The sequence below is a fragment of the Cygnus atratus genome, chromosome 3, assembly GCF_013377495.2.
Source record: "Cygnus atratus isolate AKBS03 ecotype Queensland, Australia chromosome 3, CAtr_DNAZoo_HiC_assembly, whole genome shotgun sequence".
NCBI lineage: Eukaryota > Metazoa > Chordata > Aves > Anseriformes > Anatidae > Cygnus > Cygnus atratus.
Window position 1 is genome coordinate 7,555,881 of NC_066364.1, and position 11,874 is coordinate 7,567,754.

Sequence of the window (11,874 nt, forward strand, 5' to 3'; positions counted from 1 at the left end):
CCCACCCTTGCTGCACCAGTGAGCCAAGGGGTTGCTGCGGCCACTTTGGAGAAAGGTTGGCGAGTGTGTCAGGCACATCGCTGTATTCCCTCATTCACCTGTCTTCCCTTCAGATCCAAAGGCCTAAATTTGCCTTCTAAAATCAGATGTATGGATTCCAAGCTACATTTTTACGCTACTATCATCAGAGCCATCAAAACCCAGAGCTTTTTGACTGGTTTAAATGTAGAAGAGCATTCACCCAGTGATCCCAAAAGCTGACAGTCCAAATACCAATTAAGTGAACTGTGATTTTGTACCTGACAACGAGCTTTATAAATCAGATTATTTTAGGTGCATATAAAAGGCGTGTTTGCCTCCCAGAGTTTGCTTCAACTTGACTTAGCAGGAGACAGACACAAATCCAAGAGTGTGGGTGGTTCAGACAGTTACGGTACAAGCAAACAGCAACAGGAGCTTCAGTCCTTTGCTGCCCTGGCTGTAGGACTGTACCTCGCAGTAGAAGAAAGAACCACGTGGTCTTGCTGAGATCTAATGTCTAAGTCTGGGCAAATAAAGTCTGGCTACTGTGCAAGGACGTGACAGGCTTAAAATTAGGACTTGTCAGTCGTAGGAACACTCAGATCCACTTAGCTGGGCTTAAATTCGGTTCTGCACACGCTTAAGAATGATACTAGAATCCAGAAGTAGCACGGGTTGACCAAAGGAAAAACTGATGGATGATGAGATCATAGGAATCAGTTTGATCTATAACTTTACTCCCTTATCTCTTCTAATTTTGGCTTGATTTTAACTTTGGAAATAATTAAGTCTGAAAGCAGTGTTCTCCACAGTTGGAAGAGCTGAAATCCCAGATCCCTTCATAAAAAGTAGTATTTTTTCAGTCCTTGTTTGAAAGCTTAAGATTCGTGATCCTTCTGGAGGGTACGTGGCAGAACTGAAAAGCCCTCATTTTAAATCTAGCTGCTGTCTTTACTGTTGTACTCCTCTGTGTTGCCCCAAGGGTTTCCCCATTAAAATACTCCGAATGGTTTCCTAAAACTTCATCTGACAAGTGTTTCTCCAGTGTGGCCATCTCTTTTGCTGAAGGGTGCTGCTGCTTCCAAGCAGCTTGGTGCCAACCCAACAGGAAGGACCCAAATCTGGAAGTTCACATTAGGCCATTGTCACATCAAGTTTAGCCAAATATTCCATGTTTTTTGGCCTTTTTTCCTTTTCTTTTTTACAAATGTATTATTTATTCATTTTCATGTAATTGTTTAGAGCGGTCTTCCCACAGGCAAGTCTATAAATTGGCAGCAAACAGAATGAAGCCACATTCTAATGCCCTGGGTGCGTTAGGGTGACAGGGGAGACACCCTTGGGGCTGTAGGTCGCGCTGTCTTTCTCTATACCTGTAAACTGTCAAAGGGTCGTCGTTCCTCTAGAAATGCCTGGTCTAAAAGAGTTGCTGCAACGTTCTTTCTGTTATTCTACATAATCCAGTTTAGATTTCATCCAAATCTGATGCAGCCACATCAAATGAGAGATGTATATCCTTAAATACTCTGTAATTGGTTCTTTCCCCCCCCCCCCCCCGTTACATTGCAGTAATCTGCTAGCACGCGATGGCCAACAGATGGATCAGTTCAACTTCACATACTCTCCTTTACCCGTCTAAATATACTCACCACTTTGACTTTGTTTTTACCAGTTTTCATTTCAGTTACTAAATTTCAAGCACTGCTGTCGTGTTTACTAACATGTGCAATGAAGAGAGAAAGAATGAAGCTGTAGGGTCTGCATGTTAGCATAGAAAACTTGGCTTTTGTGTCATTGGATTTCTCTGTGTTCCTCTGCATGATTTTGATTATTTATACTTAATGCATAAAAATAATTCAACGTATCCCTGGCTCATTTGGTTTCTAAACTAGAAAAAAGTTGTGCAACTCTGAGGTTTGTGCAACTATAAATTTTGCATTATATGTTTGCAAACTTATGCTGGTGGTTTGTAGAGTAAATTAATAACCAAGGCAGAGTGTTTTAGAAATGGGGTGGAGATTAAAGGTGCAATGTCATGAACTAATACCAGACACGTTCTGGATGACTTCGTCTCACAACAGACATTGTGTAAGGTAAGAGAAATCACAGTTTTGAAAATAGCATTGCAGAAAAAGAGAAGAGATGGGAGAAAAAAAAAAAGGAGTTACAGGAAGTCAGGAATTCATATTTGCATCGCAGTACAACATAAAGGGATGCTTGAAGAAATAAAAAGGTGACAGACTGAAAACTGGCACAAAGAGGGGAGGGGGCCAATCACTACACTGTGGTTTCCTAGCTATTGAAACCCAAAAAAGAAGAGCTGTGTGTACAGTCTGAGTCGTGGGCTGGTGTACGTTGATGCAACATGCAACTTTGTTAAATCATCAGATCTGATGGCTTGAGTGGGATCTAAACTCCCGGCTTGTTTCTTGTAGGGTGTGCTGATCTTCAAAGCCTTGATACTATGCAACCCATAGAGAGGAAAAGACAGGGCTACATTCACGAACTCATCCAGACGGAAGAAAGGTATATGGACGACCTTCAGCTTGTCTTAGAGGTGAGATATCCTGCACGTGAAAACGTGGTTGGAAAAACACCACCTTGGTCCTACAGAATAGCAGCAGTAAAAGAGATCCTTAGGCACTGTGAAATGCTAAAAGAAGAAAGTGATGCTGTGTGAACACCTCCTTTTCTAGTGACCATTACGCAGTCATCCGACAGGATAAAAGTCACGTTGTGAAAGACATTGCTTTACAAGGATCTTAGGATTTTCCAAACCCTGTTCTTAAGAGTTTGGGGCAATGCTCAGTGTAAAGATGATGGGCAAAGGTTGATGGGTTGTCTGGCAAAGCTGCACAGGCTCATGACAAACTCTGTAAGTACTGTAAAAGTTGATCGTCTGCCTTTGTCTCTGACTTTATTTCTAGAAGCAGGACTGCCTTGCTAGGTGGGACACTAACTGGCCATCATTGGAAGGTCTTGGGAGTCTAACTTGGTCTTTCTACATAAAGTAACTGGTGAAGTGTTAAACCTTAAAATAGAGTGAATTACACAGGTGTTCTGGTATCCAGAGGTATTACGCAGAGGGTCCCTGAAGGAAGGGGTAGCTCTACGTACTAGTTAACTGCGACCGCTTTGGGCATGGGACAGGTGCGATGTGTGAGTGCAGTTTGTGCAGCGTTTGACTCTGGAATCGCAGGAATGCTCTTTGGCTGTATGGTCAGCCTGCGGGTCAGCGCTTGTCCCAGCTTCACAAGTGGTGATGCCACTGTCAGAATGAGATCACACGAGTAGGAAAAAAAGGCACGGCTGTCACAAGAGCTGGAGAGGAATTGCTTTTAACTTCTGTGGAGATGTTGGACGCTGAGCATTCATAAAAAAGCAAAATCGCTGCTAATCTAAATGAGAGGAGACTGGGTGGTTTTGTCTCTGGAGAATTGCTCACCTCTATGATTTTTTTGACCACAGGTTTTCCAGAAACCAATGGCTGATTCAGGCTGTCTCACCGAAGGGGAAATGGGGCTGATCTTTGTTAACTGGAAGGAACTCATCATGTCAAATACAAAGTTACTGAAGTGAGTACTTACATTTTTGCCCTGTAAAGTAAGAATTCACTTAACCTTTTATGTTTTCTTCTTCCCCTTTATCCTCTTATTCCTTCCCTCAGGACGTTTCTGGTTTTACACTAAATGTTTCTGTCCTTGCTGATTATTTGCTGTGTATGTGTGCATTCAGAACAGCTAAAGGCATTCAGAGCATCTCAGAAAGAACGAACTGTTACAAGAGAGAGGCAGGAATAAACAGCAAGAACCGATGCACATTTACTATAGTACCTTAGAAACAGAGCCCTGCAGAAAACAGTGAGCATGGGAGGCGTTCTCCCCAGCTTTCTGCAAAGCCACCTTCTGTTCTCTAAAAATAATCTTTGGAGAGACCAAGTGGCTAACAATGTATTGTAGTGGGATGGTGCTTGAACACAGCAACTGATAGCAGTTGTCCCGGAAACCTCAAAGGAGTGTCTCGGTCACGCAGACCCTGTCGGGCAACTTTCAGGCCATGCTGAACTTCCTGCAGCCTGAACTTCTGAGGCTCGCATCCTTTTGCAGATGCATGTTGTAAGAACTTTGATTTAGGCCTTGCAGCAATGTTGGATGGTGATTTCTTTTCTCTTCAGAGCCTTGCGAGTGCGTAAGAAAACAGGAGGGGAAAAAATGCCCGTGCAGATGATTGGGGACATCCTGGCAGCAGAACTCTCCCACATGCAGGCCTACATTCGGTTCTGCAGCTGCCAGCTTAACGGGGCTTCATTGCTGCAGCAGAAAACTGATGAAGATGCTGATTTCAAAGACTACTTAAAGGTATCTTGTTCAGCAGCTTCCGTACCTTCTCCTTTCCTCAACGACAGAAACCTGTCTAACCAGCAGCAACCAGATCGAAATAACCCAGAGAAGCAAAATCGTGCAAAAATAGGCAAGAACCTTCCATCAATAACACAGTGTGTGCTTTTTATATGTCTTTAGTGAGTGCATTACTCCATTTCCCTTTCTGCCACTCGTTCCTTCAGTGTACTGGTTAACCTTACAAAGTGCCAGTGCCAGTACCTTCCCAAAATATATGTGGTCGAAGGAGTCTGCAGAGTTAAAACAAGAAAGCTGCTGTCCCAAACACATCATGCAACTTGCAAACCAGTGGGGTGTGTGCAGGGTGTCTGAATGGTGGGGCTGCAGTGTAAAAAATATAGAAATAAATAATTGCTGCCGTGTTGCAGCTGATGCCGGGGCTTTGAAGAGAGAAAAAGGAGGTTTTAAAGGAGAAATGCTAGAACCTTTGACATCAGGCTTTTGGTTCTTTCATTGCTTTGTGGTTTGTTTTTTCAACCTGAGTGGGGCATGTTATGTCAAAATAAAAGCTAGAATGGTTTTGAATGTCAGGACTCCACGTGAACAATGATGCTACAGCTTATTCTGGCAAAGCACCTGAGCACAATGACAGCTCTGGCTTTCCTGTTTGTTCTAGATGCAAGTGAACTGTGCTGTTTGTTAACCTAAAAATCTAAGATTTCTTGGAATGCCTGAAAAAAATAAATCTGATCGGACTATTTTCAGTGAAGTGAAGGAACTGTTCCTTGATGAGTAATGCAATGTCTCTGTTAAATCTCTGGATTGCACCCTAGAAACTCGCCCTGGACCCTCGCTGCAAAGGAATGCCCCTCTCCAGTTTCCTCCTGAAGCCAATGCAAAGAATAACGCGCTATCCTCTGCTTATAAAGAGTGTGAGTACCCAAAGTGAAGCCTTGGAGGAGAATGCTTTTGATTTTGGTCTCTAAAGCAAGAGTAAAAAAGCATTATTCCTTTACAGGGATTTCTCTGAGAGCGAGGAGAAATAGTTCCTTTGCTTATATCTCTTTTTGTCTTCGTTTCTCCCATTTTTTCTGCACCAGATTCTAGAGAATACTCCAGAAAATCACCCAGACCACAGTAACCTCAAGCTTGCCTTGGAGCGTGCGGAGGAGCTGTGTTCTCAGGTTAATGAAGGGGTGCGTGAGAAGGAGAACTCGGACAGGCTGGAATGGATCCAGTCCCATGTCCAGTGCGAAGGTCTTGCTGAGGTAGCTGCACTGCTGCGCTGTGCGGGAGGGGCTTTTGCTGTTCATTTTGGAAGGGCCATGGGCGTGAAATGGGAGTGCTTGCACATATCTGTTATTGGAACATGATCCACTGCTGATCTCTTGGCAGAGAGGCTTTTATTAAATTCTGCTTGCAGCTGTAATACGATGAGCCCCCATTGTTTGTGCCCGATCTTGGCAGTAGAGAACCCTCCGTTTACCACCATAAAACTAACACCATTTAGACAGCTAAATGAACAGAACAACTCGTGACTCTGTGGGCTCTTCTTAACTCTACCTTCATTTTTCAAAAGAGAAGAGGATTTTGAGCAGTTTGAGCAGTCTTCGAGGAGGAGCAGGGACTGATGCCTGTGTTAACTTGCTGCTGCTAATGGATTTTTTTCTCTCGTAGCAACCAGTTTTCAATTCCCCCACGAACTGCTTGGGACCACGGAAACTCCTGCACAGTGGCAAGCTCTACAAGGCGAAGAGCAGCAAGGAGCTGTACGGCTTCCTTTTCAACGACTTCCTGCTGCTTACCTACATGGTGAAACAATTTGTCTCTTCTGGCTCCGATAAACTGTTCAGCCCCAAATCCAACTCCCAGTTCAAAATGTACAAAATGGTGAGTGAGATAAGATGCCCTGTGGTCACATTGATACGGTGGGACCTCGCTGCTCCTGAGGAATGCTGTTTTGTCTGCTGGGATTCACCGTCTGGCCCTGTCTGTCTGACCTTTTGCTGTCATACAGGCATGTACTGGCAGACAGAACATGCAAATGTCATTTGGTTTAGTCCCCTGAAAAGGATGGGCTTCTTTGTCTTGGTTGAATGAACACTTCTTTCCACTTTGTGCTGAAGGAGCAGAAATAGTATTGTGTCTACACTGCTGCTGAGGAGCTAAGCGCCATGTTCAGAAATAGAAGCCTTAACTTAAGTTTGTGAAAGTCCTTGTACGCACAAGAAAATACTTCACAGAATCACAGAGTTATAGGGGTTGGAAGGGACCTCAAGAGATCATCGGGTCCAACCCCCCTGCCAAAGCAGGTTCCCTAGAGCAGATTGCCCAGGTAGGCGTCCAGATGGGCCTTGAATATCTCCAGAGAAGGAGACTCCACAACCTCCCTGGGCAGCCTGTCCCAGTGCTCCGTCACCCTCACCGTGAAGAAGTTCTTTCGCATGTTGGTGTGGAACTTCCTGTGCTACATTTTGTGGCCATTGCCCCTTGTCCTGTCCCCACAAACCACTGAAAAGAGGTTGGCCAAAAAAAAGTAAAAGGCGCAGTGTGCTCATGCCTTTATAAAGTATTCCCATTTGTTTAGGACTCCAAACAGTGGCATGAGCCAAGTTTTTAGAACTTCAGTCTCTGTGTCCACATAGCACCTGCTCACTGGTCAGTGTACTCAACATTTTGGAGCTGGGGAGATAAAGTTCGGTATTGGGGCTGCTTTCAGACAGGGATCCTGGAAAATTACTCTACACAGGCAGGATTTCCAGCCCCACACTACATCTCTGCTTACAGTCTTGCCCTTTCACAGAGCTCCAAAGCTAGGAGGACAGCATGGGGCTTATTGACAGAGTAGTTTTTTCTCAGTCCTTCGTTGCATCCTTTTATGGTAATCATGATCTGGCTGCTCTTCCTGTGTCAACTTTAATATTTCCTCCAGGAAAACCGTGTATTTAAATATTCTTGTCAAGTTTCTGCTTACTGCCAGGGTGACACTGGTACATTGATGTTTGCTTTCCTTTCAGCCTGTCTTCCTTAATGAAGTCCTCGTGAAATTGCCCACTGATCCTTCAAGCGATGAGCCAGTTTTCCACATATCGCACATCGACAGAGTTTACACACTTAAAACTGACAACATTAACGAGCGGTGAGTAGTGCAAGTGCAGGTGTGAGATGAACCTTTTTGAACGTGGCTGAGGCTGTTTCCAGTGAACAGACAGGAGGCTCCGAGCTCATGGAACAGGGTTCAGCCTCCCAGTCAGGACATGAAATTCCTCAGACTCTCATTTGAATTACAAGCTTTCTTTCACTTTGTTCTGCTTGTGTGGCAACTCTCGCAGTGGAATCCAGGTTCACACCTACTGCTCCTAGCTGGATAGGATAGCTTAGGACTGCAAAGTCCCACATCCCATAAAATTTTTCCCCAGTCCTAGTCAGTCTTTGATGTGACCCAGCAGACTTTAATAAAACAGCAGTTCCAATTTCATTTATTTAGGCTGATACAGAAATGTGGCATAAGATTGAATCCAAAACCTCTGTAGCTTTAGTCCTTGAATTAACTTGACTTGCGATGCCTCTGAAATCCAGTGGGGGAAAAATGGCAAAAGAGGTTGGGGTAAAGTCACCAATAATGAGGAGTTCCCTGCCTGTGGTACAACGCTCACCATAGGGATTGCTCTTTGCAGTACTGCCTGGGTCCAGAAAATCAAAGCAGCATCAGAGCAGTACATCGAGACTGAGAAGAAGAAACGTGAAAAGGCTTATCAAGGTACCAAGTTCCTATCCCCCTCTTACCCCCGCCAAACGCCGGCACATAGCCTGTTCTGGAGGATGCCCCAGTGCCTGTGTGGGGTCTCATGGATCTCCAGATCCATTGCGTTTTTCTGGTTACAAACAATCCATTTATTTCTGACTTGTCATTCCCAGCTCGCTCACAGAAGACCTCAGGAATAGGACGCTTGATGGTGCACGTGATTGAAGCAACGGAGTTAAAGGCCTGTAAGCCCAATGGTGAGTGCCGGCAGTAACCTCAGAGTCCTGCAATGCCTGGCAGGGTTTGCTGAGAGCAGCCTGGTGATTTGAGAAAAGTTGCGCAGGTTTCAGACACAGCTTCAGAACAAATTAGCCATTATTTAGCTTCAGAGAACCGAATGAAGAAACAGCTCCGTGCTGCTCTAGGATTTAGGGATTGGGTAACCCTACATCTTCTGGACAGCAGCACAGATGTGTGTGCAAGCTGCCTCCAGACTGGGAGGGAGGTTTCTGCACTGCTGAGGTATTTCATTGCTGCCTCTGTGTTTAGGGAAGAGCAACCCGTACTGTGAAATCAGCATGGGCTCTCAGAGCTACACAACGAGGACCATGCAGGACACCTTGAACCCCAAGTGGAACTTCAACTGCCAGTTCTTCATTAAGGACCTGTATCAGGATGTCCTGTGTATCACCATGTTTGACAGGGATCAATTCTCACCCGATGGTAAGTGTGTGAACATTTATTTTAGGAAAAGAGTGCATTTTTGTGACTTGGGATGCACAGTTCCTCACCCGTGGTTCCAGAAGCCTATAGGTACACTTGCTTTCTGAGAAACGTTGTGTAAAAAAATACTTAATTACTGAAGAGGTTGTATAGCCCCAACAGTCAAGATTTGATCCCGCTCTGGCTTTTGTATCAGAAACAGAAGCATTTTTTGTCAAGCTGGGGAGACACAGAAACTGAAAGCAGAAGTTTTTCTCTGTTATTGTAGGCGGTGCCTGAAAATAACGTGTTAGGTTTTATTTGCACTGCAATAGCTTGATAAGCTTTCTTTTTTTTTCTTGGAAACTAAACACATTTTTGGCAGTCCGTAGCTTCTCGTCTTCTTTAAAAGGTTAAGTGCTTCTTCAGGGCTCTGACACAGGGTTAATTACTGCTGATTTGCAAGGTACTGCCTTGAGCTGAGCTGACGTATAGCTTCGTCTTTTCTCCTGCGAGGTAATGTGACTTTGCCCTCTGCAAACACACTTTCTGTGGCTCAGCTGACGTGTGGCTGCTGGTAGGCTGCTTCTCCCAGCTGGAGAGCTGAGTTGCTGTTAAACACACCTTGCAGCACACGTTCTCTCATGATTATTTATGAAACGGCCAGGAAAGAGGGCGTATCATTTCTGAATCGGACTGTATGCCCACTAGTGGCATTATTTGTTCAAGGTTGCTGTTCTTGTAAAAAGAATGACATACAAGCCTAATTACCAGTTGGCTGAACCCGAATATTTCATTTTTTATGGTCCGTGTAGCACTGCAGCTGACTTGTAAATCGGTTCCATCACTTAATGCTGACATGGAAAACATTGGAAGTTGCGTTACTGAAAAGGATCTGTATTTTTAAAGCCCTTGGATCAAACTGTGACATAAAGGCATATTTTCCATTCTAATACCATAGCACTTTTGTCTTCTAAAAAACCCTTTTTTGTCACTGCTGGCTGATATACACAGAGCTGGGGGCCACTCAGACAGGAAGCTTGGGAGCAGTGCTCTAGGACTGAATACCTTTGGCTATAAACTTGCTCTTTCTGTCGAGATTGTCACTTGTCATAAATTTTAATTGTTGCAGACAGAAAAATTCAAGTCATTAACGATAGTAGTACAAGGTGACTAACCAAAGCTACAGTGTGAAGTCACAGGCTGAGTTGTACTGAATTTGCATGTGACATGGAGAAGCTGGAGAAACTGTCCGTCAGATCGCACTGACGCGTTGTGCTGGTCTCCATCCCTGCTGGTTAACCTCATGCTTTCAAATATTCTAAGCTTTGTGTCTTTGCTTCGTAACATCTTTTACTTGTTTGCCCAACAGATTTTTTGGGTCGCACTGAAGTCCCAGTAGCAAAAATCCGAACGGAACAAGAGAGCAAAGGCCCCACGACTAAACACTTACTGCTGCATGAAGTCCCAACCGGCGAAGTCTGGGTCCGTTTTGACCTGCAGCTTTTTGAGCAGAAAACACTCCTCTAAGAACACTTTTTTAATTTATGAAGGACAAATGAAGCTGACAAATTGAACTTTTTCTTTTTTTCCCAAAAGATTCTTTGCCGTAAGCTGGTTATTAAGCAAGAATTCCTGCTGCTTCCATGTTCCCTCTCAGTTACTGTTTCCCTTGCTGCATTCAAAGTTGTTGTCAATCTATGCAAACACAGATGTTACTGTATGTACAGTACTATAGCTCAGTGCCTTTTTATTATGTTGGAATATGTTGTTTTTGGATGCCAATGTTTCCTTTTTCAGGGCCATAAAAAGTATTAAGTAGAAATGTGGCATCGAAATGTGTGTATATTTTACCACTTGGTCTAACGTATAGACTGAGGAATGGTTTAGTTGAGCACTAGAATCATTCCGTTTAAAACCTGAAAAGTGATATCCACTGGAATCTTCCTGCCTCAGGACGATAGTTTTAAGGACTAAATGCTGAAGAAGCCTTAGCACTGGAGAGGTCTCCAATATATTGTATATTCTTTAAGAATCAAGTGTAGTTCTTTACTTGACTTAGTTCTGCACTGAAATCAGTAACTGCAACTTGATTTTTCTTTCTGCTTCTGTTTGGTTAATCATTCTCTGCTGAGACAATGTGGTTGTAAAGAGTAACTAGAAAAAATATTTTAAATACTGTGACCCACAATGATGTGGAAAAATACTCCTCCGGCTTTTGGTTTTCCTAAATGTAAGTTATTTGTGTACATTTCCTTGGTTTTGCAGACCTCCATGTGAATCTTGAAGCTTTGACATTGCCAACATGTATATAGAGAGTAAAATATAAGTTTATTAATGTAATTTGTCTACAGATGTTTATTGATGCATAGTGATTTTTAAAAAGTATATTTTATTGTACAAGGGAATGTGAAATAATGAGAAAAACTTCTAGGATTAAATTCAAGAAAAGTTTATTAAAAGTTTAAAAGGTTTGGTTGGGGGAACTGTTAGCCCAATATGAGTCTGTTTAATGAGACAGCTTGAAAGCAAAAACTTTGTCTTGGCACCAAAACCAGGGCTGATTGGAAAAAAAGTTTGTAAAGGACTTGATACTTTGTAATGATTTTACTGCCTCCTTTAACTGCTTTGTTGAAAAAGCACAGCATGCAGTTCTGGATAGTGCATGCCCTTGTTTTCCACGGGTGCTGCAATACCTTCCGATGTCGACAGATACACACTTGACTGCCATCTGTGTACCCTCCTGTTACAGGGCTGAGTAAACCTCTGTTACTTTTAACAGTTTTCTGTGGTTCAGTATTTCTAATCCTAAATAAAACTAAATCTTGGCAACCCTTGACGGACTGTGTGTGTACAGTGGGAGACTGGAGCTGCTTCTGTGCTCAGGCTTTGACACCAGAGCTCCTGTGCAGCCACAGCAGCAGGGAGACAAGGACCACAGCAGACACCACGCTACGCTGTAGGGCCCGTAGCAGCGTAGTGTCTTTGGGGCACTGGCAGCACCCTGTTGCTCAGTGCTGGCTAACATTTTGTGCAAGGACACTTACTGTCTCCTCTAATTATTTC

At 43.7% G+C, this 11,874-nt stretch overlaps 1 protein-coding gene across 3 annotated transcripts in view; it reads left to right on the forward strand.

Moving 5' to 3' along the window:
- Positions 1 to 11,645, forward strand: part of ITSN2 (intersectin 2) — an 80,408-nt gene extending 68,763 nt beyond the window's left edge. For all 3 annotated transcript variants that reach the window (XM_035560110.2, XM_035560113.2, XM_035560111.2), the window contains 11 exons: positions 2,457 to 2,578; positions 3,490 to 3,596; positions 4,196 to 4,379; positions 5,195 to 5,293; positions 5,462 to 5,629; positions 6,039 to 6,251; positions 7,379 to 7,500; positions 8,039 to 8,121; positions 8,280 to 8,363; positions 8,656 to 8,829; positions 10,181 to 11,645. In XM_035560110.2, the coding sequence (XP_035416003.1) occupies positions 2,457 to 2,578; positions 3,490 to 3,596; positions 4,196 to 4,379; positions 5,195 to 5,293; positions 5,462 to 5,629; positions 6,039 to 6,251; positions 7,379 to 7,500; positions 8,039 to 8,121; positions 8,280 to 8,363; positions 8,656 to 8,829; positions 10,181 to 10,338 (1,514 nt within the window). In that variant the 3' untranslated portion in view covers positions 10,339 to 11,645. The remainder of the gene's footprint in view (positions 1 to 2,456; positions 2,579 to 3,489; positions 3,597 to 4,195; positions 4,380 to 5,194; positions 5,294 to 5,461; positions 5,630 to 6,038; positions 6,252 to 7,378; positions 7,501 to 8,038; positions 8,122 to 8,279; positions 8,364 to 8,655; positions 8,830 to 10,180) is intronic.
- Positions 11,646 to 11,874: the final 229 nt, after the last annotated feature.